This window comes from Electrona antarctica (assembly GCF_951216825.1).
Source record: "Electrona antarctica genome assembly, chromosome: 8".
Lineage (NCBI taxonomy): Eukaryota > Metazoa > Chordata > Actinopteri > Myctophiformes > Myctophidae > Electrona > Electrona antarctica.
Window position 1 is genome coordinate 23,691,645 of NC_136789.1, and position 25,313 is coordinate 23,716,957.

Here is a 25,313-nt window from a genome sequence, read left to right on the forward strand (position 1 = left end):
TAATCATGTGCAGCGAGCACAGCGTCTTTGGCTCTTCAACCATCCCTCTGATAACATGGTGTGATTGGGGCGTTGCCACGGCTACACAGACACAGTCAGACGTTAGCGATGCTGCCACTGCGCCGCAGACGGCCACTAGCAGGCCGTTGCTATGGTGACAGCTTAGCTGCATTGAGGGAGAGCCGGGGAGAAGGTTTGTCTGGCTGAATAGCTAGCTGGCTGGCTGGCTGGCTGGCTGACTGAGGGGCTGCTTAGTCTACTGACTGACTGCATGTGGCCTGCTTATACTGGCCTGCTGAGCAGAAAGAAAATGGTTACATAGCTAGCTGGGTAGAGGCTTGGATGGTGAGTTGAGTGAGGTTTGGCTGAGTGGTTTAGGCAGTTGGCTGATCTCCTGGCTGTAAGATCAGATGGATGCATAAACAATCAAACCGCAGACAGTAACTGTTATAATTAAAATCCTGCTGACTGTACAGTACATCATACTGTAGCAGCCAATTCTACCCAGCAAATTGATACAAGTGATTTTTCTTGTTAAATTATATAAAGCTCTATGATCGGATAGTTATTGATGCTACAGCGTGTTCATTCAGTAACAAGAGTGTTTCCAGATCTTTAGTAATCAGAAGCAGGATATAAGAGTGAAAGTGATGACAAAATAGACTAGTAGACATTATTGTAACTGGAACACTAACTAACACTAACTAATTGAAGCTTATCAGTTTATCAGCCATTTATCAATAGGTAGGCCTACTCTCTTCTGAATTAAATTGGCATCAAAGCCATTTAGTTTGAACTATAAAATATCACTTACACTACATTTAACAGCACCATAGTGACCATACCACAACAAGCATCTTATACCATGTTGTCTGCTTTTATATAAAGTGCTTGTGTTCTCACTTGATGCCAGAAGGAGCTGGTAATCTAATCCAGAGTTCCAGACACAGTTGTCTATCTCCAAAGCCACCGCTGCCCCAACACAAGGCCTGGGTGACTCAGTTCAAAAGCCACCGCTGCCCCAACACAAGGCCTGGGTGACTCAGTTCAACGATGAGCCAAAACCAAAATGAGTCCCATGAGCCATGGGGCCTCAAGAGGTGTTTTAGGACCATCATAATGCTAGTCTGGTCGATACACATTTATGCTTCATATAATGCTCTCACAAATGGGCAGTTTATAATGAACAAATAAGCATTTAGCAGATGCTCTTAGCCAGAATGTACAGAAGTGCAAGGTTGAAATAAGCATCATGAACATTTTGTCAAACAGCAGGGTAATGTGCCCATGGGATTAGTGGCCAATGAGAACACATAATGTTACGACAGTAATTGATTGAGATTGAGTAATCACTCCTGTCCTGGCACACAACCCTTTGTCACGTACTAGTGTGGTGAGAGGACCCAAAAGCAGGACAGCCAGGCAGGTAGTGGTCAAAACCCATGGTTGGATGTTGTCTCATTGTGAACAGAAGAGATTAACACAAACTAACATGACACCAAACAGTGATCCAACAGGGACTGGGGAATAAGACTAACATACACATGAGGGCTAATTACACGAGATACACCTGGGGAAGACAAGAACGTAGAACCATGAAAACTAGAACATGAACAAAGAACTAGACAAGACTCAAGACGTCTGACTGACTGTGACACCCTCGCTCCGGTTGAGGGGTTGAGGTGCAGTCCGAAGAGGTTGGTTTTAGAGGTTGTCCATTACATTGGGCCACCGGTATTTGCATTTTCAAATTTCAACCAAGCTTTTGTTCGTTTCAAAAAAGATCATTATCCTTACTGTTGATAAAGTTGTTAATTATCCAGTGTAATTCAACATTATTCAGTTCATTCATTAAAAAAAGAAATTTTCGAGCACTAGTCTTAAATCGTTGGTAAAAGTGCTTTAAATGCTTTAAGTGTACAATAGGGCAAATAATAAACTTGTCGGCCTAGAATGACAGTGGAATCAGATGCCTATTTTAGGGTGATAGAATCTTTGAAAGAGAGCCTTCTTCTCCAAAATGAATGTCAGAATGGGTATAGGCATTAGTAAGATCCATAACAGATGACCACGGGTTGGCTTTCACAGCAGGAATGAAATGGCAGTTTACACGTTCTACATGTTCCCATGAGCGCATCGTGTGTGCAGTGATTTACTGTCCTCTGGGAGACCCCAGTCAGTGGGAGGGTCTGCAGCCCTTCCCTTTGCACCTCACTGCACTGTACTGCATGTGGTGATGTAAGACCAAGATGTGAGCTCACTCTCTCACACAACACACACACACACACACACACACACACACACACACACACACACACACACACACACACACACACACACACACACACACACACACACACACACACACACACACACACACACACACACACACACACAACTACACAGATAATGTGTTGTGTTTGTGTTGTGTGAATGAATGCATTGGTCCCTATTTGGTGTTATTCTGTGTTGTGTCTTGGTGCTCGTGTGGTGTGTGCGTGGTGCATGTCGTGTGAGTGTGTAATGTGCATGTAGAAGTGAGACTGATGGAACGCTCCTTTCCAGACTACCACACCCTGTAGCTCTACAGTACATTACAGCATCCAGCCCTCAGTGGTTGGACCACGTGGTGGTGACGGTACTGTAGCATAGATCATCATCTTCTATGTTAAACCTCATTAGGTTACACTTAATTTCCTCCCAGACAGCTCCAAGTTACAGTATCACACCCTGCACTACGGACAGTATTAAAGACAAGCAGTTTAACCCATTTTGACCTGACGTCGATTCTACAAATGTCTTCTAAATCACGACAGTTTTCTGAAAAACCCATGTTTCTATATCAGTGGTTCTCAAACATTTTCATGTCAAGGACCCCCAAAAATGTATGTAATTGGCGATTTTTCTAAAATAGCAGACCTACAAGCTCGTAGCGCGGCACTCGGTGCCGCACTATGAGCTTGTAGATCTGCTATTTTTTTAATAGCTAAAGTTTAACATAATGCTTAAAACACCAAAAGGGGTTCCCTTAAGACAAGCGGAATGCAACCTGCTCTTGATGTCCTACTACGCAAAATTTGAACCCGGGTCAACCATGCAAGTGCTGACATTTTATTTTACGACTGAGATCAACTTCTTAGACTTAAGGTCCTTGCAGACTGCTGCTGTTTTTCGGGAAAAACTGTGGAAAGGTCAGCAGGGACCGTTACTGAGGGGATTCGGGGGAAACATTGTCAGACTCTACAACTAGATATCAATTTCTCAATAGAAGACCATGGAGACCAAATAGAACCACCGCAATCAGTCATAGTTAGTACGTAACGCAACTATAACTTCAACATTGCTTACGGGACATTAGATCTTTTTATGTATTCCATGGAAAAGAAACACCCTTGATATAGACAAAGTATAGTAAAAAAAAACTGGGTTTCGTCCATGTACATGAAACAGAACAAACAGGCCAATAGAATACAACATGTGAATTATTATCTACGTGGCTAGAGGAGATGTGTGTCTTTGAGTACCTGAGGGGAGGCAAGCCCTTTCTCTTTCATTAGCCGTTAGGCTCAATAGGCTGGTTGATGGAGGGGTCGTCTATATGGCCTGGCCCTGATGTACTGTGCTGCAGTAGAGGGTGTGCCCCTGGTGCATGGGTCCCTTATACTATACTGCAGTGCCATGATAATAAGCCCTCACAGATGCATGTGTGTGCATGCATGCAGACATCCCGCACACACGCGTGCACGTGCGCGTACACTTCCCCCACTCCCCACCACACCATGAAAGAGAGCACAGTCACTGTAAAGATCAATAGCCTTCCATTACCATTGCAAATCAGTAAACCTTAGTCTGCTAAATGAAACATTACTTCCTCTTTGACTCACTGCAACTCATTACACGCATATTTATCATTTGCGTGGATTGGATTTGAGTCTTATTTGAGAAGAAGAAAAACAAAACAAAAAGTGTTGTACCCTGCCCTTTTTTCTTCGTTCTAATTATTTGATCTGCACAATCAACACGATTCGAGTTGGCTTTGTCCACGGCGTAACCGTCAGTTTTTGAAAAGTCTATGAGGAAAATGAACGGGAAATGATTTCCTGGGTGATCCTCGTAGGGGGCGGGACTGCGACGTTCTATACCATAGCTCGTTTGAGCTGCAATGAGGGGTGACCAAACAGTCAGAGCCTTTTAAAAGACACATTTATTTTGTTATCTCTATCATTGCTTTCAGACTTCATACTGCAATAACGTCAAATGCAATTATAAAAGTTGTCATGCAGTGTCTTTTCTAGGAATGTGTCAGAACTGCATTAAATGTTACTAATTTCCTCCACACCATGATAGGTTTTATCCTTTCATAATATGCACATGACATCCTTCCATTTAGCTACTGTTAGTGGCACAGAATGATACTCACAATGTATCCAAACAACACAACAGTTTTCATTTCAAGGATGCCCAGTTTGATTAATTAGCCCATGGACCTCTATTTGATATGATTTCTATCTCTTGAGCCCCAATCTACACTGTAAAATCATCTGTGTACCCAGGGCCAATTTCGTTCCTAATTATCAATCATTTAGTAGCTGGGGACCGTTGAGAACCATTATTAGACTTCACTGTATCACCTTCTGTTTCATCATACCAGTTTCTATCAACATACACGTAACTCTTCATATTACTGTCGCTAGATGCATGCAGCTACATTGCAAAGGTAATTCTTTCAAACAACACTGTGAGGTCCATCATTATGATATTAAGAGTTTCACAGAGGCAGAAAAGGCTAGATACAGTCATTATTGCAAGGCTGTTTTGGCTAAGAAAGGCATGTAAGTGATGGCCAAAAGTTTAATCATAATGCTTAGTTAATTCCCGCTGGTTTCAACTGTAAACCAAACTCCCTCATTCGTGAAAGCAGTACATTCCTCTCTCTCAGTCCGTACACCATTATTACAGAGAAATTACTTTGTGGTTAGCAGCATGAAATATGCACCCTTTGTTACAACATTAATGTAACAAAGCAACACCCACAGGGTGACAATAATACATATTCTGTACTCTATGGAGTCATAGACTCTCCCAATTTATATTATACCAGCCTAGTCAATTCGGCAGTGGCTTTGGTTTAGCGTTCTTTTAATTTTCTGCGGGCAGAACGTTTCGACGGCATTTGATGGAGGTTTGTGTGCAATGTGCATACGTCACATGATAGCAGTCCTATAATCCCACAGATGTTTTTGGACGGCACGCCACTGCTCGGAGAACGGCCAATTCAGACATTATGACATCATACAGTAAATATTGCTGATGTGCAACCCATGAAAGATTTCCTCATTTGAACGTGTTCCAGCTTTTTTTTTGTTGGATGATTCTCCTTTAACCACTTGAACCTTGCAAAAATACTAGGAGATACTGCAGATAGACACTAGATAGAGACAATAGATAGAGTATGACTCGAGTATAGATACTATAGACAGTAGCCTTAAGTCTGCTTTCTTCCTCAAAGTGACAAAGTGAATGAGATTAATTTCTGAACATGTTCTTTCTGCTAAATAATAGTGATTAGGATATGACATATCTACTTTGTTTGTCACCCGTGAGTTTTATCAATCCAGCATGGTGCTGCATTTTACCATAATCTACTCATATATATTCTGCTTTTTTTTGTTGAAACATTTAAAAAGACTTTATAACCCAGGGCAGACTCTTAAATACATTAACCCAAAATAGCATCCCATCTTGTGAGCCTGTAGATCGGCTATTTTCACCATAACACCATAGTACTACAAAACAGGAGATCCAGACAGCACAAACAACATTACCCATGTTGCCTCGGGCTGTCTGATGTGGGCATGGTTAAGTGGACTTAGCCATTACATCATCAGTGATCCTTCAGCTGGTCATTTGCTCTGACCTTCACTAGGAGTCTAGGACTAGGTCATCGACTACATTATAATGTCCTCGCCTGTCAATCATGGAAACACTACACAGTACAGAAAGAGTAATAAAACCTCTTTAAGGCACCATTAGAGAATAAGCCACAAAGCTCAACATGCGAAGCACACAGGCTACAGTTGCCATGGATTTAAACACTTAAAATAGAAAAAAGCTGAAGCATTAAAGCCACAATGGAGCAATAATATTGTTTTAAATGATCCAATGTCACTTGAGTGGGCCAATAGCGAAGCACTTGGCTGACGGCTATTGCTTTTGACAAGGAAAATGTATGGAAGACATTTGGAAATGTTTTCTCGTCATCTTGTCATCTCGTATATTAACACTTTATGGGGGTATCGATAACCATAGAGAGAGAAATCTGAGAAACATTGAAGAGTGGTCCAGTTTCCCTTGGGTTTGGCGACAAATGGTATTCAGTTGCTCGTCGGCGTAGCCATTGACAGGTCTTTGAAAGGCATGGCGGCTCTTGGGAGAACATCTGTTAGTGCACATTTACATTCACAGTTTCAAACATATCGAGTCACAGGAGAGGAACAGGCCACACTCATTATTCCATCTCTTGATGTTCAAGCATGGCAGATATCTTAAGGCTGACAAAGTTAATAGAGCATGCACATCCACTCTAGCCCAGGTGCTGGACAAATGGCAGTACAAGAGAAAGGAATAGTCTGCAACACTGGTAATGAAAAACTCAGCTCCATTGGTTTATTAATTAAACGTTTCGATCACTGGGATCTAATTCAGGAGATCCCAGTGATCGAAACGTTGAATTAATAAACCAGTGGAGCTGAGTTTTTCTTTACCAGTGTTGCAGACTCTATTTCATTCTCAGATATCTTAAGGTTCCCACACAAAACATGTGAAAACTGTCAGGAATATACTGCAAAACATAAACTAATGTTTTACTATGATGTACAGTATTCAGCCAGTGAAACAATGCAGAGACAGTGCTCTCCCAAAATAACAGGATTTTAAGCTTGTAAGTTAAATGCTTATGTTTGGGAGTCCTACAGTAACCATGTTTTGAGAGATGACACGCAACTTCTAAATTATGGGCATAGTCAAAAGATGTGGCCCTGAGGATTATTAAAACTCCTTGCTCTTCCGTGGTTAAATTATTTTCCCTTCTCTACTACTGATGGACAAAGTAATGCACAGTATAAGACATTCTTCCTGTCTGGACACAAGCAAATTGGCTAATGGTATTTTAGGCTGCTGTCGGTCTTGTGATAGAAGATTCAATTTAAACCAAAGGAAACGGGGAAATGGAAGGCAAAACATTGTCGACTCTAAAATAATTCTACATTGTAAGGCCTGTGTGTGTGTATCTGTTCACACACAAAGGCCTGTGTGAGCACTGCGGTGAACATTTAACAGGCCACCACTGCCTATGATGAGAGGCATCATACCCGGAAGTTATCCGGGAACACCTACTGAGTGGCAGAAAACTACTTTCTGGCCTTGACATCCGATTGTATGAAATGACGTTAAACGTCGTTAAACTCACTTTGCCACTAACTTTGCCACTCGATTTGCCACTCACTTTATGCACCCTCTATACGGTGAAGAGGATCATTTCAGTTGCCATGAGAACAGGATTGTCTGTAAATGCCAGCCAGTGATTCAATGAATATATCCATATCAATGTTTGCATTCGATACAGATTCATAACACAAAATCCCAGCACAAAGCTATTCTGCCAGAATATATAGCCCATTATTATTTGTTAAGAGAACTAAGTAAACAAAAAAGGTTTCAAGATAAAGACGTGTAATTTTGATTTATGGTGGTGAACTACCAAAAACCTGACCCTTCTAGAATCACAGGAATAGTACCTTCTGTAGAACTTCTCCAATAATCATAGGCTTCTATTTCAGCCTATAGCACCAGCCTGATATCTGAAACCTATTCAGAGTTAATTGAAGACAGGATACTAAAACTATCAGTTCTGTCATGTACTTTATACAAAGACAGCGGCACAGGAAACTGTCCATGCAACACAATCAAAAAATAGACCACAGGATGTGCTGGACTGCTGGTACAGTAGCATGCTGATACACAGTGACATCTATCAGCATGAAGCAAGAAGCCTGATCCTAAACTGGGACACGAGCTATTGGGGGGGGGGGGGGGTCATGTCGCTCACTGGCTTAAAACAAATAATGATACGAACAACCGTGTCCTGTGTTGCCTAATGTTGCAAAACAGCAGTGCCAGAAACAAAAACATGCAGCCAGAAGCCAGTGACAGGATACGAGTTCTCCATTAGCTCTGAGAGAGAACGGGAGGGAGGGAGAGAGAGAGAGAGAGAGAGAGAGAGAGAGAGAGAGAGAGAGAGAGAGAGAGAGAGAGAGAGAGAGAGAGAGAGAGAGAGAGAGAGAGAGAGAGAGAGAGAGATTTCTATGCATGGACAGTGGGTGTGAGGGTGGGGATGGCAAGGACACAGGGGAGGGAAAAGTGGAAGAGGAAAGTCATTCTGCATGCGCGCCAGTGCTTCTGCTTCAGCCCTGTTGCCTGGTGACCCCAAAATATTTACACTTTTCTCAAGAGCGCATGGGATTTTTTTTCCCTGGCTTTTTTTTCTCTCTTTTTCATTTCTTTCTTCTTTTTTTTTTTTTTTTTTTACATGTTGGAAAAGTCAAAACAATGAGGCTTATCACTCTAAATCAGGTCACGCAGGCTCCAATCAGATAGAATCACACAGATATAAATTGTGGTGTTTTAGGAATCTGGAGGCTCACACTGACGGGCTGAAGTGTCCTGGTCGCCTGGGCACCCGGAGGCCCTGATTCGGTTCTGACTGCCGACACTTTCTCTCAAGTAGTCTGAGGAGAGTGTGTGTGTGTGTGTGTGTGTGTGTGTGTGTGTGTGTGTGTGTGTGTGTGTGTGTCTGAGGTTTAGGCTTTGTGTGTCTGAGTATGAGGGAGTGTGTGTGTGTGTGTGTGTGTGTGTGTGTGTGTGTGTGTGTGTGTGTGTGTGTGCGTGTGTGCATCACATCATTTCCCCTGCAAGGAGACCTGAGACGCACGCGGGTGTGTGTGTGTGTGTGTGTGCATCACATCATTTCCCCTGCAAGGAGACCTGAGACGCACGCGGGTGGTGTATTTTTTCCTGACATCAGTTCTGTATGCCGGTCACCATGGTGAGTCGCACGGCAACCTGTGGGTGGTCACACACACAGACACACACACACACACACACACACACACACAGCGCTGTGCGTTGCGTTCTCAGTCAAGCCCCGCTTTCCCCCCACAGCCCGCGTGGGGCTGGCATGGACCCCCAGTTCTGTGGCGCGCCAACAGGGGGAGGAGGAGGAGGAGGCAGGGGGTGGTTTAGAGAGATCCACTCTCGGCCTCGCCTGCCGCTGCCCACAGATGCTCCTTCCAGCTAGAGAGGGATTATTGATGACATGCACCAGCATGCTACAACACTGTGGCTACTGTTAGCGAATGAAAGAAGGAAGGGGGGGAGGGGGGGTATATATACAGTATATAAAATAAATAAATAAAAAAGGCAAGAGCCACACCTTGGAGTCAGAGCCACCGTGGCAGCGTAGCAGACGTGAGGAAACGGCTGGAATGGAACCGACCAGCGGCGTGGGCAAATACAGTAGGAAAATTATTGAGTGCGGGCTAAGATGCTCGCCAGTCAATGTCCTCTCTCGCCATGGCAACAGCTGCCCTGTATTCCCTACCGCCAGGATATACAGACAGTTCATGGTGATTTAGGTGCTGGAGGTGAATTTGTGGGGCGGGGTACTGCAAATGGAACCAAATTCACATCCAGCGGTATATGTGTAGCCAACGGTCAGTTCTATGGCTTAGGGCTATCTATCGCTGTGTGCAGTCTTCTTTTACACCGTGAAATCCTTGAGTAGGGTCCACTCATTTGCACACCCTCATAGTTAAATGAACACCAGGGGGTTTTACAGTATATGTCACACATGTAGCACACGATCGCATGACAAGGCAGCTCAGTAATCTCTGGATCTCCAACCCCAGACCAGCACGACAAATCCCCCGCGGGTTTATTGTAGTCGACTTGGTGAACACGGAGATTGCGTTTCGGATCTGATCTGAATGCATCTTGTGGACGTGCATCAGCAAAAAAAATGCCCCTGTTACACAGGATTATGTTTCTGCTGTGCGGCAGAAATTCTCAGAATGACAGACAGTGGAGTGTTGTACTGGATTGGAAAATGCAAGGACCATTTAAATCCAACGATTTAATCAGGGCAGTTGCCACGAGAGTAATATTTTATGATTTACTTTAATCTCCTGTTAACGGATAGGGAGCATCAGATGTAGGTCCAGAGGTATACAACAAACAAATAAAACCATGGACGGAACAGATATGTCAATGGACCTCAATTTCCATCCTTTCTCATGACATTTTAAAAACGTGGATGGAAAATATTGACCTGGTGCTTATTATAGAAACCCAGCATCTACTTTAAAACACTGTCCTGTCCTATTTGATCTACCACAGAAGCTTAGAGTGTTCTAAGCTAAAACACCCCTGCAGGCCGGCTCTGTATTGGTCTCTCCCCCAAAATCTAAAGAGCTGAGCAGAGACAAAGGGTGTCTCTCTTTCTCCTGGGGAGGAGAAGCACACCCCTTTGCCTGTTTGGTTGCAGGCATGCAGCCTGTGCTGCAACAATGCACTCACTGGACAGCATGTCTCTCTCTCTTGCTCTCTCACACACACACACACACACACACACACACACACACACACACACACACACACACACACACACACACACACAGTCACACACACACACACACACACACACACACCACACACACACACACACACAGTCACACACACACGCTCTGACTCTTATTGACACACACACACACACACACACACACACACACACACACACACACACAACTAACCCCAACCTGAATGTTAACTCCCCAAGTCTGTTTTAACGACCAAACAACCACTAACACCTGCCCTCACAAGTAGGCTATCGTTTACAGTAGACACGCGCGCGCGCGACACACGCGACACACACACACACACACACACACACACACACACACACACACACACACACACACACACACACACACACAGAGAGAGAGAGAGAGACTAGAGAGAGAGAGACTAGAGAGAGGGGGGCTGTTCTTGCGCATCGACACAAACCCACCCATCCGCGACAGACACTGCGCGCTCACGCGCTGCCTGCCCTCCCTGAATCCAGCCCAGACCCATCGCTACTGCAACCGGCATGAATCTCAGTCAAAATGCGTTACGAATCTGCAGTGCTGCCAGTGATGATGCAGCGTTCCAGTCCAAGTGGCCTATCTAAAGGAGCGGCTTCATCACTCACAACTCATGACACACCATGGGCGTGGGGGAGTTTTTTTTTTTTTGGCTCTGCAGCTCAGCCCCAACATGTAGCCTAGCGTGTAGTACGAGTAGATAGATCAGGTTTAATAAGGCTTAGGCTAAACATGAAGGTCGAAGTGACTTTAAACAAGAAGAGTAAGCACTATACGGTTTACTGTTGCGTGGTGTGGAATGGATCAGGATCAGCATGTCATGTGACGTTAGTGTCTTGCTGTCACTTGCATGCGGGCAGACGGCAATGAGACCACATTATTACATTGTCATAACTACGAGGCCTATTGTCATATCATGCGAGTTATTATTCTGATTAATTATTTTAAAATAAAACCATTAATTAGGCTACAAAACTGCTATAACGTGAGGCACATTTTTACATGGCCTCAGTCAAATCCTTATCCATTTAACCAAGTGGACCCTCTTAACTCTCATTGGCAGTCGTCACATGCGGAGTCAGTGCATGGCAACGCACCTTAACAAAGGATGCCGGGTACCTTTAAGAAAACGCCTTGCCTTGTCTCCCATGCAGGCTGGCTGTCACTGTGGCCGCCAGACAGACACTATTTCATCATATTCTGCATGGTTTTTTCCCCCCACCGGCTGCCAAGTCCGACGATATTATGGACGAACACATTACCCCCTAACATTACCCCCAACTCTTTAATTAACGCTATAATAATCTACAGCAGCACCGTTGCACCATGAAGGGCAGGCAGACAAGAGAACCTATGCAGTGGTTTTCCACAGACAGCAGTGCAGACATCTAAGTTCTTCTGACAGACATGTAGGACACACAGGACCCAGCCAGTGAGGCATAAATACACTGTCGTACTCACCGTGATCTTCGGGATGTTCTTTTTCCCTTGATAGGACATGTTCGACATGATCGCTGCCGCCTCTTAACCGACGCTTTATGATGAAATAAAATTACAATTAAAAGTAATATTCCCTTCTGGGTGGATGCTGCAGAGCGGGCCCTCGGCTGGATAGGAGAATCAGTGTGTTGGGTCAGGGTGGTGGTGCGATGGAAAGTGCGTCTCGCAACGAAGCTGAAGCTAGGAGCGTCTACTGTCTGATCCACCGGCCCCTCCCTCAATAGGGTGCTCTGCTTCGATCTTTCCACGCGAGGGCGCAGTGCAGCAGCTGGCGTCCAGAAGACCAGTCTCTATGAGTCTAACTATGGGACAGCGCCCACATCACACAGATTTGTCTTTAGAGACACTTCTCACACGTTTTGCTGTACGTTCAAGTCATTGTGAAGCCTATACATTTATCTTCATAATAAACTTAGGCCTACATTCGTTTGGCCGGACCTGGTAGGTTTACAGTGGATTGGTAATATCTAATATTGTTCACGGGACAGATCTGTTCAAGATTAATTTGTGTCAGTCATAGAGATGATGAATTGGTGAAGTGGAGGACAAAGCTAGGGTCCTCCTGAGTAACAACACAGCCCAGAACAATGTTCTTCATCAGACAACAACATGATTATATTTGTTTTTACGTCTGGATAGGTTCTTATATTCTGTGTTTGGGCTAAACATGCCAGACCACTTTTGTGGTCTGGCATGTTTTGTTTGAGAATAAGGTTAGAAATGGGTTAGGCATAGTTTTACTGGGGTTAAATTTAGGTATAGTGTTAGGTTTAGGCCTAGTTTTACTGAGGTTAAGATTAAGGTTAGGAATAAGGTTAGGTTTAACCGTTTAAGCATAATTTACTTAGGTTACTTTAGGAATACCAGGCTGCACAGTTACGCCCGGGGCGAGTTGGTAAAGGGGCGAGTCATCTGGTATTCGTCCAGGACAGGCTTCAGACGTGATAGACGCACCTCCCCCCAGAGACTTGGCTCAGATCTGAAGCCATTTTGATTTGGCGTTAGGAACCCGTTGCGACCGCATGCCCTTGCTGACGTTGACCCCAAGCAGGGTTCGAACCCACAACCTACAACTACACTATAGGAACAGCATCTATCACCATAATCAAATGACACTGTGTTCTGTCCCGTTAGGAATCTGTGTATGGATGGATGGATGTAACACTAATAGGCTAAATACAATCTCATCACCCATGTGGCAGCTGCAATGTCACTTGTCTATCTTGTCAGTTATTGAATTGACCCTTAGGCCTGCCACAGGAGGAAGGTCATCTCCATGGCAACCAGGTTTATAGTAGGCTATAATCTAACTACTTAGAAAGTGATCAGCTCACATTGCCTGTTTAAAAATGATACGTCTCTGTGTATGTATACTGTAGCTGTGAAGAAACTTGCACAAGGAATAAAAAGTCAAAATTGACCAGGCAACAAAACAAAAGCTTTGTAATCTCTCTGAACAGATTTCAATGGCTTCCGAGATTGATTGCCAAGTAGCTGTGGATTAAACCTGCATTTGCAAGCCATTTTGCAACTTCTCAAAACTATGCATAACAGTAGTATTGTAGCCTACACGTGATGCCCCAATCTATGTTAGAGTTAGTATTAATTTTGACCAATTCATACAAACTGAGCTACTGAAGTTACAATATGACAGACATGTATGACAAATGTGTGTACGGTATATGTATTCTAAAGCTGGGGGGAATTTTTGTGTTGTTTGTAAAATAAAAACTAAAAAACAATCATTGAAACAAAACAGAAGCTTGTTATATAAGTATAATCCTAATAATCTGAAGGGAGAGTTCATATAAATCTTTTGTGTCAGTGATGTGGCTAATTATTGTCTGGACTGCTCACTGTTGTTTTGATTAACTCAGGAGAGGTCTGGAGTAGCAGCTGTTAGCCCCTCTGTCTTCTGCAGTACACACCCTACACATAGGCCCGCACGCACGCACACACGCACGCCCGCACGCACGCACGCACGCACGCACGCACGCACGCACGCACGTGCCTCTATTGTCTGGCTCTCAGACCCACTTCTCTACTCCCCCACACTATTCCATTAAATGCCGCCCCCCCCCCCCCCCCCCCCCCCCACACACACACACACACACACGTCACTAGTGCAGCCATAATTAGGTCCTGTTGAATGTGTCGGTGTAATGCATGTACATGAGTGCTCACTGATACATTTCTAAATCATACAGGCTAGACAGTCATAATATAAGATCAGATAAGAATATGGTAACTAGGCTGTTAAGGTATAATGTTTAAATAGTCAAGTAATGTGTGTGTGTGTGTGTGTGTGTGTGTGTGTGTGTGTGTGTGTGTGTGTGTGTGTGTAAGACCCACAGACAGACTTAACTACTCTCACTTTCATAATTTTTCAAAAATAGTTCACGTTCACAAGCTTTGTACAGTAGCTATTTTCACTACTTTTGTTTGACACGGCATTAATGTACCGAAACGGTAGACAAATGACAGAGTTATTTGTCTACCGTTATGTGGGGGTCCCCAGGGGTGTGTGTGTGTGTGGGGGGGGGGGGGGGAGTTCCAGACCCCCAGGAACGCGGCCAGGGGGCCGGGCCGATTCCGGCGTGCCGCCCCTCGTCCGAAATGGTTGAGAATTGACAGAGTTACCGTGCGGCGGTCCCTCTACTGTACCCTCTACAGTACTGTACTGTCACTGTACTGTACTGGCACACCCGAAAGCATCATATATACAGTTAATATGTGCGTGTGTGTGTTCGTGTGTGTGTTAGGTTGCGCACAGGTGGTGAAAAATAACCATGTTGTTTTCGTGCTCATACCCAGACACCCACCCAGCCACCCACACACACACATAGCTCCGTAAGGGAGTGGTTGCACCACTCAAAAACAAGAATGTTTATAGAGTTTATGCAAGGTTTCTACCTGACAGCAACGATATCTCAACCTGGTATTGATTAAACATTGATATGCGAGTGTTTCGTTGATACTTTACCCTCTTCTACTCCTGGCTACCATCACCCAGCCTGCTGACGTGTCCTTTCATGGCAGTAAGACATTGAGACATTAGCCTTCCGAAGCATTCTCAGGCCCCTAGAGAATGCATCAACAATGTGCTTGGTAATTTGGCGTACACGCTTCCTCAACACGTGAACCACGCTAACCACCTGGACATTGACAGACAGGAGCATTCAGAGGTCTGTTAGACTATGAATGTGTAGTCTGGCACCTGTATTATTTGGCTATTATAGCCATAGTAACAGAATTATGGTGGTCTGTGTGTTTTGGTGGCGGTGGGATGTGGGTGGTCTCTGCATAAAGTACATGTACATGTACATGATGATGCTTGTTTGGGCAAACTTGCAACCTGCATATTTATGCATGGTTGTACATGTAATTGTATACTATACGCATGCACAGTAAACATGCAGAGATAAATTAATACTTTACTGCTTGCTTCTAGGTCAGTGTCTCTCTCTCTGTGTGTGTGTGTGTGTGTGTGTGTGTGTGTGTGTGTGTGTGTGTGTGTGTGTGTGTGTGTGTGTGTGTGTGTGTGTGTGTGTGTGTGTGTGTGTGTGTGTGTGCGCGCGTGTGTGAATTCTGTAAAAGCCCCCATCCCATAAACAAACACCCTGACAGACAGAGGACAAAGAGACTGTTCCTCCCCTGGTCCTGTGGGCCTGCCTGCCATTCCTCATCAGACTCCATCATCTCATTACCAAACTCATGGTTTCTATGAAACGTGGTCCAAGTTTTAAACTAAGTAAGCTGTGCCACTTTACTCATACAAATGATTCCATTCCATCATTAGGATAAAATCCACACACAAACTACTGTCAGATATCATATGACCGACAGTTACTAAACTGACATTCTGAATTGAATGGGCTCAAAGCATGTATTTGGCCACAAGCCCCCACATGAGAAGATTCGTAAACAAAATGTAAACATTTTCGGAATAGATTTCCAGGGACCACCTGGAACCGCCCCAAAGGATCCCTGCGTATGACTTGCATATGACTCACAGTATATATTTGACATTACTGCCGACCATTTTCCAAAACATGCTGCAGTTTGTTTGATTTTAGACTAAGCCATTGGATTCCGTTCATTTCAGTGCGGTAGGAATACCAACGTCGATGAGAAACTGCCGTGACATAGGTATTCCCACACACACAATATCAAGGCATTTTAAAGTGCTGATTCATTTGTTAACAGTCACTGGGGATAAGATTGAAGGAAACAAACAAATATGATATCTAAACTAGAAAAAGTGCCCTTCTGGGCACAGGTCTCCACCAGGAGGATAGGAGTATGTGTGTGATGTTTCGCAAAATGTTTAGGAGCAATATAAACGTGTGTGTGTGTGTGACGCGGCTTGGCCTGTTGTAGCGCCACCATGAGGCTGATTTGAAAACTGTCAAGTGGCATTTCTTCCAAAGCCTAGTGGGAATATGCATGCACAGTTTCACCACAATCGGACGCTGCGTTGAGTAGTTGTGGCGATTTGTACAAAACGGGTACAAAGTGGGCTACTCCTGAAAAGTTTAGAAGCCAATCGTAGCCAATGAGGGTGGATTATGAGAAATCAAACAAACCCGTCTTCATCACATGACTATGAAGAGCATGTGTACCGATTTGCGTGAAATTTGGATAAAATCTGAAGGAGTAATATTAGAAAATGTGTTTTACATATGTCGGCCTCCTGGTGGCGCTATAAAGAGCAGATGTGAAAAATTCCAGGCAAAGGTTTTTACTTTGGAAGCCAATCTTAACCAATCAGGATGGAGTCTGAGAAATCTGAAAGACCCGTTTCATTGAATGGCTCTAGAGAGACTGTGTACCAATTTGCGTGATGTTTGGACAAAATCTGTAGGTTCTGGAAATTTTGGGGCAGAGGTTCATCGTTGGCATCCAGGGAGTGTGTGTGCAAAATTTGGCATCGACCGGGTTAACGGTGCCGGAGATTAGCTGTTCACAGACGGACGGACACACGGACGGACAGACGGAGTGCAAAACATACTCTCTCCCCATACCTTCGGCCTGGTGGAGACAAAAATAAAGCCATTAAAGGGAAACATTTTCATGATTTATGTGCGCTGTCGCTATATGACCAAAGCTGTGAACAGACAAGTGTATCTTGCTGGTATGGTCCTTTAAACATAGGGTATAGCCTAAGTAAATATTTTTGGGTTAAAACAAAAAAAGACTATAACTCTTGAGTGTATATTATGGTTCCATTTATTTGTACACACTCAGTTATGGGGGTCCTTGAAATGAAAAAGTTCACTGACAAAAACTTTGCTGATGACCTATGTATGCACTTGTCATTTAGTTTGGCAAAAAAGGCCATGCACGTCCAAGGGAAAGGAAACAACCATGATGTAAGTAGGCTACCCCTTGTCTGTGCTGTCAGTCTGATGTCCTCACGCCATATTAAGGTTCCCGATTCAAGCGACAAACACCCATAGCCTCACTGTCTCGCTGTCTGTTCCTGCTGAGTCAACCATCCCTTCTGGAGATGCACTTTTGCACTTTCATGCTCAGGCCACATGGGGGAACCTAGCTGCACGCCATGCTAGACATGTCCAAGGGACTATTATTATGTAATGGAGTTAAAGGGAAATGTTATTGAAGTTAAGGTCCCTTTGTTTGTTTTTTTGGCACTTCCGGCACATCATGTATGTAACTAATTTTGTTTCTTACTGAAGTATTGCTTTCTTTTTCTTTCATTTTACCATATTGTTGTTATTATGTACACATGTGCAAATAAACTAAACTAAACTATGGTAATAAAAAGGAGGCCACTTTCAGGGTAACTATAAATTAGTTTATGTTTAGGACTCGTTAAGTCCATGTGACATATAGCGTATGTATGTACTTGCACATCAAGCTGCCTCCCTCTACAGCAGGGGTTCTCAACCCGTGGGTCGCGACCCCTCGGGGGGGTCGCCAAATTATTTTGGGGGGTCCCCAAAATATTTAAAAAATATATATATATATATATATATATATTTTATATATATATTTATTTTCACGATTTTTCAAAAATAGCAGACCTACAAGTTCATAGCGCGCCACTCGGTGGCGCGCTATGAGCTTGTAGATCTGCTATTTTTGAATAGCTAAATTATAACAATGCTTAAAACACCAAAAGGGGGTCCCGAGACGTTGCCAAAGCATTTTCGGGGGTCCCCGGCCAAAAACGTTGAGAACCCCTGCTCTACAGAAACAGGAGATAGGCTCCTGCCTTACTATAACTTAGAACTATAGGCTTACTTACTTACCACTATAGTTAGGATCTTCACAGAAAACCACTCACAAACCTGGATGACAGTGAGTTAAATGAAAATCATGGTTTTCGAGTATTAAATAAATTGTGAGGCCATTACCTTTAGCCAAATGGAAAACAGAATCGATGGGGTCAAAAAGTATGCCCCAAATATTATACCACTCAGTTTTTATTATGTATTGAGTGTTCTGTCTAGAGGCTGTGTCCTGACTCCTGAATATAATTGACTGAGTTCTCAGACAGGTACTACACTGCCATTGGCTATCACTGTATCAGAGAGAGAGAGAGAGAGAGAGAGAGAGAGAGAGCGAGAGAGAGAGAGAGATAGAGAGAGCATAAAACATCTACAGGCATGTTTCCTCCATGTTTTCAGTTTGATCATTTCAGACTGAAGTTGTTGGAACATATCACAAAATTATGATGGTACAGGTAGTGATGGGGGTGTTTGTGTATGTATGTTTACAACCTTGTAATCACTCTCACTTTAGTCTAATAGCTTTTCTCCTCTCTGAGCCAAGACACAACTGCTTTGTGTGTGTGTGTGTGTGTGTGTGTGTGTGTGTGTGTGTGTGTGTGTGTGTGTGTGTGTGTGTGTGTGTGTGTGTGTGTGTGTGTGTGTGTGTGTGTGTGTGTGTGTGCAGTACAGTAGGGTGTGTAGGATTCAAATTCAAAGGGAGCAGATCAACAAGCTCAAAACGCGTCACTCCATGCCACGTTTCGGCTTTGCAGATCTGCTACGTTTGGTGCTTTTGTCACAAAAGCATCAAAAAGTAGCAGATCCACAAACTCAAAAGGTTGTGTGTGACGCGAGGGCAGTGGTTCTTAAAGTGGGGCCCCGGGGACCCCTAGGGGTCCTTGAGGGAGTTCCAGGGGTCCCCAGCTAAATCATATTCGGGAACTAAATCATAGTTGGGAACCAAATGGACCCTTATGGGTCTGTAACTCAGAGAGTGTACAGATGGAACCAAATGGACCTGTAGACTCAGAGTTAAATTAACTTTGATTTTACAATATAAATTGGGGGTCTCAGAGATAGAAATACCATTAAATGGGAGTCTATAGACTAATATGCATGTCAAACTGGGGGTCCTTGAAATTAAACAGGTTGAGAATCACTGCTTGAGCCGTCGAAATCTTCTCTTATGGGGGTCCCTGGCATATCTCTTTCAAATGCGGGTCCGCAGGCTCATTAGTGTCAATTTGGGGGTCCTTGACATGAAAAAGTTTGGGAACCACTGCTGTAAGTATTAATCATTGAGTTTCAAGTAAGTCCCAGATTACACATTTCTGCTATGTGTGGAAACATATAGGGTCCTTGTACAGGCATGATGCAAGATCTGTGTTTTCCATCCGCCTGATAGGCCAGTATTTTACTGTCTGCATTTGTATCTATACACATCCAAAACAAGTCTCTCGAGTCATCCACCTCAAGTCCAAATTCAAGTCATAGACATGCTGAAGTCAACAAAATTGTGATGAGTTACACTAAAATCTAAGTCACATGACTCGTGACCCACCATAGAATTCCCATTAATTCAAAACAAGATTTAATGCAAAATATATTCATAGGAGATAAATAATAAGAAGCGTGGCGGGGCAATAAGAATAAGTGAGAATGACTAGATGAGATCACCTACAGATTCATAATATCTTGTGAGCAATGCACAAGTTTGAATCCAAACAGTTTCTCACGTGTTGTTTCAAAACATGTGTAGAACATAATGCAAACAATAATTAGTGAGGATCTACAACGAAGTGCCTGGTGCAGCTAGTGTGCACAAAAAATGTGTAGGGTTGAGCAGCTTGGGAGCTCTGGACAGACAGACAGACAGACAGACAGACAGACAGACAGACAGACAGACAGACAGACACACAGACGGACAGACCGACCCTCTTATAGACAGCTTAGCCTCTTTCAGTGGAAAGAGACTTGAGTGCTCACTAGGGAATCCCAGTTGCAAAGCATTTATTAGACCTTTCTACCAGAGATCTTCACCAGCTCTAAAAAGCCTTTCGGACATAGACACTGAAAGGTCCAGCTCAGAAACCTATTTGGGTACGTGTACAACTGTCCTAAGCATTCCTCCTACAGTACTTATAATGTAATGCATTGCACTCACAATGCACTGTAAGTAAAGGGCGCTATGCCGCTATCACTTTAACAGGGGCCTCAGATAGACAACATTAAGATCAGTACATCCAATGAACTCGCACCAAGCGTAGGATGCAGAAGGTGATTGCCGACCCCTCTCGCCCTGCCAGCTCTCTTTTTGCACCTCTACCCTCAGGTAAAAGACTTCGGCCTCTAAAGTGCAACACCTCCCGCTTTAAGAATAGCACTTATCCCAAGGCTGTTCGCCTCCTGAATGCTGACCCTCTTTTCACTCGCACTTTACAGCGTGAAGCTGCTTTGTAAGAACGATGAACTGCGAGGAATTGCTATTTATTTACCATGAACTGTAACATTGCATTCTTCTTATTTATTGGTCTCTCTCTCTCTCATGAATTGTAATGTTTTGCATTCTTCTTATTTATTGGTCTCTCTCATATGATGTTTGTACTCTTGTATCTTTTTCTACTGTCTGAATACGTGATGTGAATATGTGTCTATTTGTATGTCTAATTTTAGAGCACTGAAACAAATTCCAATCAACTCTGTTGACATGCCAATAAAGTATTGAATCTTGTATTGAATCTTGAATCTTAAATAAAGCTGTCTATAACAAAGATCTCTTTGATAAAGATAAGATCGTTAACATTTGATTTTGTTATTTAAATCACGGTGTGCATGTGTGATTCTGTTATTCACATAGAGTGGATAGGTATATACCTGCCCAATAGGTCCACAAATTACACAGCCACACAGTTTTCAACCATGTCAGCGTTTCAGTGTTGAGAGAACTATTGTTTTACCTGTAGGGATTTAGAATGGTAAAAACATGAAAGGTGTGTGTAAATATATGGATCACCAAATCCAAAGTATAAGAGCTCATGCCGTTGTGCACGTGTCTGACTACACTTAACTCATTTGACCCTCAGTAACTAATTCATTGAAGTCACTACATATCCAATATACCTCCCTTTGTAGTAAGAGGTTGTGGATCTTCCCTCTTCTAAAGGGATACCTTCTCTTTTCCCACATATTTTAATGACACAACAGAGTGTCCCATTTTATTCAGGTGTATGGCCAGTGGGCTTTGTTTTGTCTTGATGCTGGCTCAGTGTTCACTGATAGTGATACCTGTCTTTAGGGCCCAAAGAATATGTTCCCTCATAGAGGCCACACAAATTTCAAAAGTCCATCACATCTCCCAGTCGCAGTGCTTAAACTCCAGTAGAAAGAATCTGAAGATGGAGAAAAGAGCCTGCTTCTAGACTTATTCACCATTGGGAAAGGAAATCAACAACATGATTTGCATTATTATTTTCGCAATTGTTTAAATAGGGCTTGCACTCTAATGTCTAACTCTAATGTCTAATATTATACTTCATACTTGGTCCCTATCTTTTTCTCCTCATGTTTTGGCCAAAATGTTCACCTATTTTGTGGTGGAAAAAACAAAATAAAAGTTACAATGGGAAGTATGATACACAGTACATGCTGTAATGCCCTTGAGGCCTTGCCTATGTGGGACAAACAGAGCCCTAAACACCCATATCAGTGAACACTCACTGATCCAACTTCAGTACAACAAATCCTGAACGCCCAGTAAATAAAATAGGACATTCTGTTACGTCATTACTTGCGCAAGCAGAGCGTGCAAGTACTGCGATCGGCTGTATGTATGTATGTATGTATGTATGTATGTATGTATGTATGTATGTATGTATGTATGTCGGTGTCCTCCAACAGCCAATAAGGGACCACCATTCTTGGTGACGTAACTAATAAGGTACATTTCAAGGTTGGTATAAGCATAATAACGGGTCTAATGGATCTAGGACTCAGAGCAGCAGTCGTACCCAGACAGCAGCAGAGAGCTCTAGGACTCAGAGCAGCAGTCGTACCCAGACAGCAGCAGAGAGCTCTAGGACTCAGAGCAGCAGTCGTACCCAGACAGCAGCAGAGAGCTCTAGGACTCAGAGCATCAGTCGTACCCAGACAGCAGCAGAGAGCTCTAGGACTCAGAGCAGCAGTCGTACCCAGACAGCAGCAGAGAGCTCTAGGACTCAGAGCAGCAGTCGTACCCAGACAGCATCAGAGAGCTTTAGGACTCAGAGCAGCAGTCGTACCCAGACAGCAGCAGAGAGCTTTAGGACTCAGAGCAGCAGCAGAGAGCTTTAGGACTCAGAGCAGCAGTCGTACCCAGACAGCAGCAGAGAGCTTTAGGACTCAGAGCAGCAGTCGTACCCAGACAGCAGCAGAGAGCTTTAGGACTCAGAGCAGCAGTCGTACCCAGACAGCAGCAGAAAGCTCTAGGACTCAGAGCAGCAGTCGTACCCAGACAGCAGCAGAGAGCTCTAGGACTCAGAGCAGCAGTCGTACCCAGACAGCAGCAGAGAGCTCTAGGACTCAGAGCAGCAGTCGTACCCAGACAGCAGCAGAGAGCTCTAGGACTCAGAGCAGCAGTCGTACCCAGACAGCAGCAGAGAGCTCTAGGACTCAGAGCAGCAGTCGTACCCAGACAGCAGCAGAGAGCTCTAGGACTCAGAGCAGCAGTCGTACCCAGACAGCAGCAGAGAGCTCTAGGACTCAGAGCAGCAGTCGTACCCAGACAGCAGCAGAGAGCTCTAGGACTCAGAGCAGCAGCAGTGGTGAGCGCACCTCATGGCACGCTCTGCTTGGCGCAAGTTGGCATTTCAAGAGTGCATTTCTATTTGATATGTGGCAATAGAGAAGGTGCATCTACCATTCTACCCCACAGAAGAGGGAATCTCCATGTGTGTGTGTCCGATTCCTATAAAACAAACTCATTTTTGAGGGGCGCTATAGCCCCTCCTATATTCAGCTATATAGTGTAGATTTCCATCCTACACAAACATTGACAATGAATGGAGAATTTTACGTCATAGTGAATGAGCAAATCGGCTTAGTGTTCATTTTTGCCATACACAAACATAAAATTCCCATTGACAATGAATGGATAATTTTACATCATAGTCTATTTTACATCATGATGATGATGATAAAAGCGCACCTCACTTCACACTGATGTGATTTTTAAGGGGCGCTACCCCTTCTATAAACAGCTTTTGTTCCCACACATCTCTATTTGCCATTGACAATGAAAGGAGAATTCAGGTAAATCTTGTCTCAATCTTTGCCATCGACAATGAACAGAGAAATGACGTCAGAATTCCACTAAATATGACGTAAATAAATAACAATCAAAACATTAAACGCCATTGACATTGAAGGGGAAATTAACAGGCATTCTGATTGGCCAGTATAAGATGATACATGATGATAAGAGCTGATAATTCACCTAAATATGACAATTAAACATCAAAACATTAAACGCCATTGACGGGAAAACTTACGTCATATGTAAACAAGCAAATCGGCTAACCAATCACGTTGGTGGGAGCGCTTGGCCAATAAGGGACCACCTTATGTAGCAATGTCAAATGTCCGCTAACATAAATTGATGTAGCCTATGATGGCAAGAGCGCCCCTCATTTCACTCGGGTGTGATTTTTTTGTATTACTTTACTTGAATTGATTGAGTCACCAACATGATGAACAACTGCTCACTGTTTCCACAAAGACAAAGAAAGCAACCGTATATGTTTTATTTATTGTGGTATCAGCCTCTAAAATATAGGCTAATAAAATAAAACGTGTACAGCCAGCATATAGTCTTCTCATCTTAAAAAAAGGACTTTAGCAGATAAGAATTCTTATCAGCATTTAATTTAAATTAAAGGCAATATCATATCCTAGTAGTTGATTCATTGATAAAAAAGTGTCCTAATAAGTTAATGAGGTCTTCCACCTGACCTCGGTAGCCTATCGGTAGCCTAGTCAACACTCAACAGTCTGTGTTCTTCAATAATGTATCAGACTCAATTCAACAGCGCATCCGGATGCACCTGGCACAATGATGCTGCACATTATAATCATCCCAGGCTATTTAAGACATCATGCATCAGCACCAACAGTTACAGAATGTATGGCGTATTTTGTGTTGAATTCCCCCTTATGGAATTACTTTCAACAGAACTTGCGGGCGCGTTGGATAATCTGAGTTCCCAGAAGTTTTCGCCAGCTCCCGCATTACAAACGGGAGGGGCGAGGAAAATGTGCTGGACTGTCTACTCTATTATATTAGCCTAGAATACTGTCTCAGTTAAATCGCGTCACAATGAAGCAACAGGAGTCGAGTCAGTCGACGCGACACATAACATCATGTGCACCAGTTATTATCTGCAGCTTGATGATGAAGAATGATCATTTCAAACTAAGTTATATGGCTTACCTTCTCGTCTCCCAGATTCTGCAGAACCTCTTTGCCCCCAGTAGTTGTGATCTCAACGCCAGAAGCTTTCACCTGCTCCTGGCTCGGGGAGCTCATCCTCATCATCACCGTGCCACTGTCCTCTTCTTGGGCCGGGTCGCTGCGAGCGCTGCTCGGCGTGCGCGATCCCCGGCTCTGCTGCCCGACGCTCAGGGCATCAAAATCCAGGGTTTTATTCTCATAGGCTCCCTCGACGCTGGAAAACATGCCGCCGTATTTGCGCCTGGGCACCTGTTCGGCGGTGCCGGGTCGGGCGAGGTAAATCGGCAAGTCATCATGGTCCGCGCCGCCCTGTCCCCTGTCCCAGTTCCGCTTGGTGCGTTCTGCCATGGTGGCGCTCTGGTGATGGTGTGACACAGAGAAGTACAGAGTCCTGAA

General features: G+C 43.8%; 1 protein-coding gene across 2 annotated transcripts in view; it reads right to left on the reverse strand.

Moving 5' to 3' along the window:
- Positions 1–25,313, reverse strand: part of dpysl3 (dihydropyrimidinase like 3) — a 75,425-nt gene that overhangs the window by 46,674 nt on the left and 3,438 nt on the right. The window contains exon 1 of one of the 2 annotated variants that reach the window (XM_079508764.1): positions 12,159–12,342. The exons of the other annotated variant lie outside the window; for it this stretch is intronic. Within the exon in view, the coding sequence (XP_079364890.1) occupies positions 12,159–12,206 (48 nt within the window). The 5' untranslated portion in view covers positions 12,207–12,342. Of the gene's footprint in view, positions 1–12,158; positions 12,343–25,313 lie in introns of those variants that run through there. 2 annotated transcript variants of the gene reach the window in all.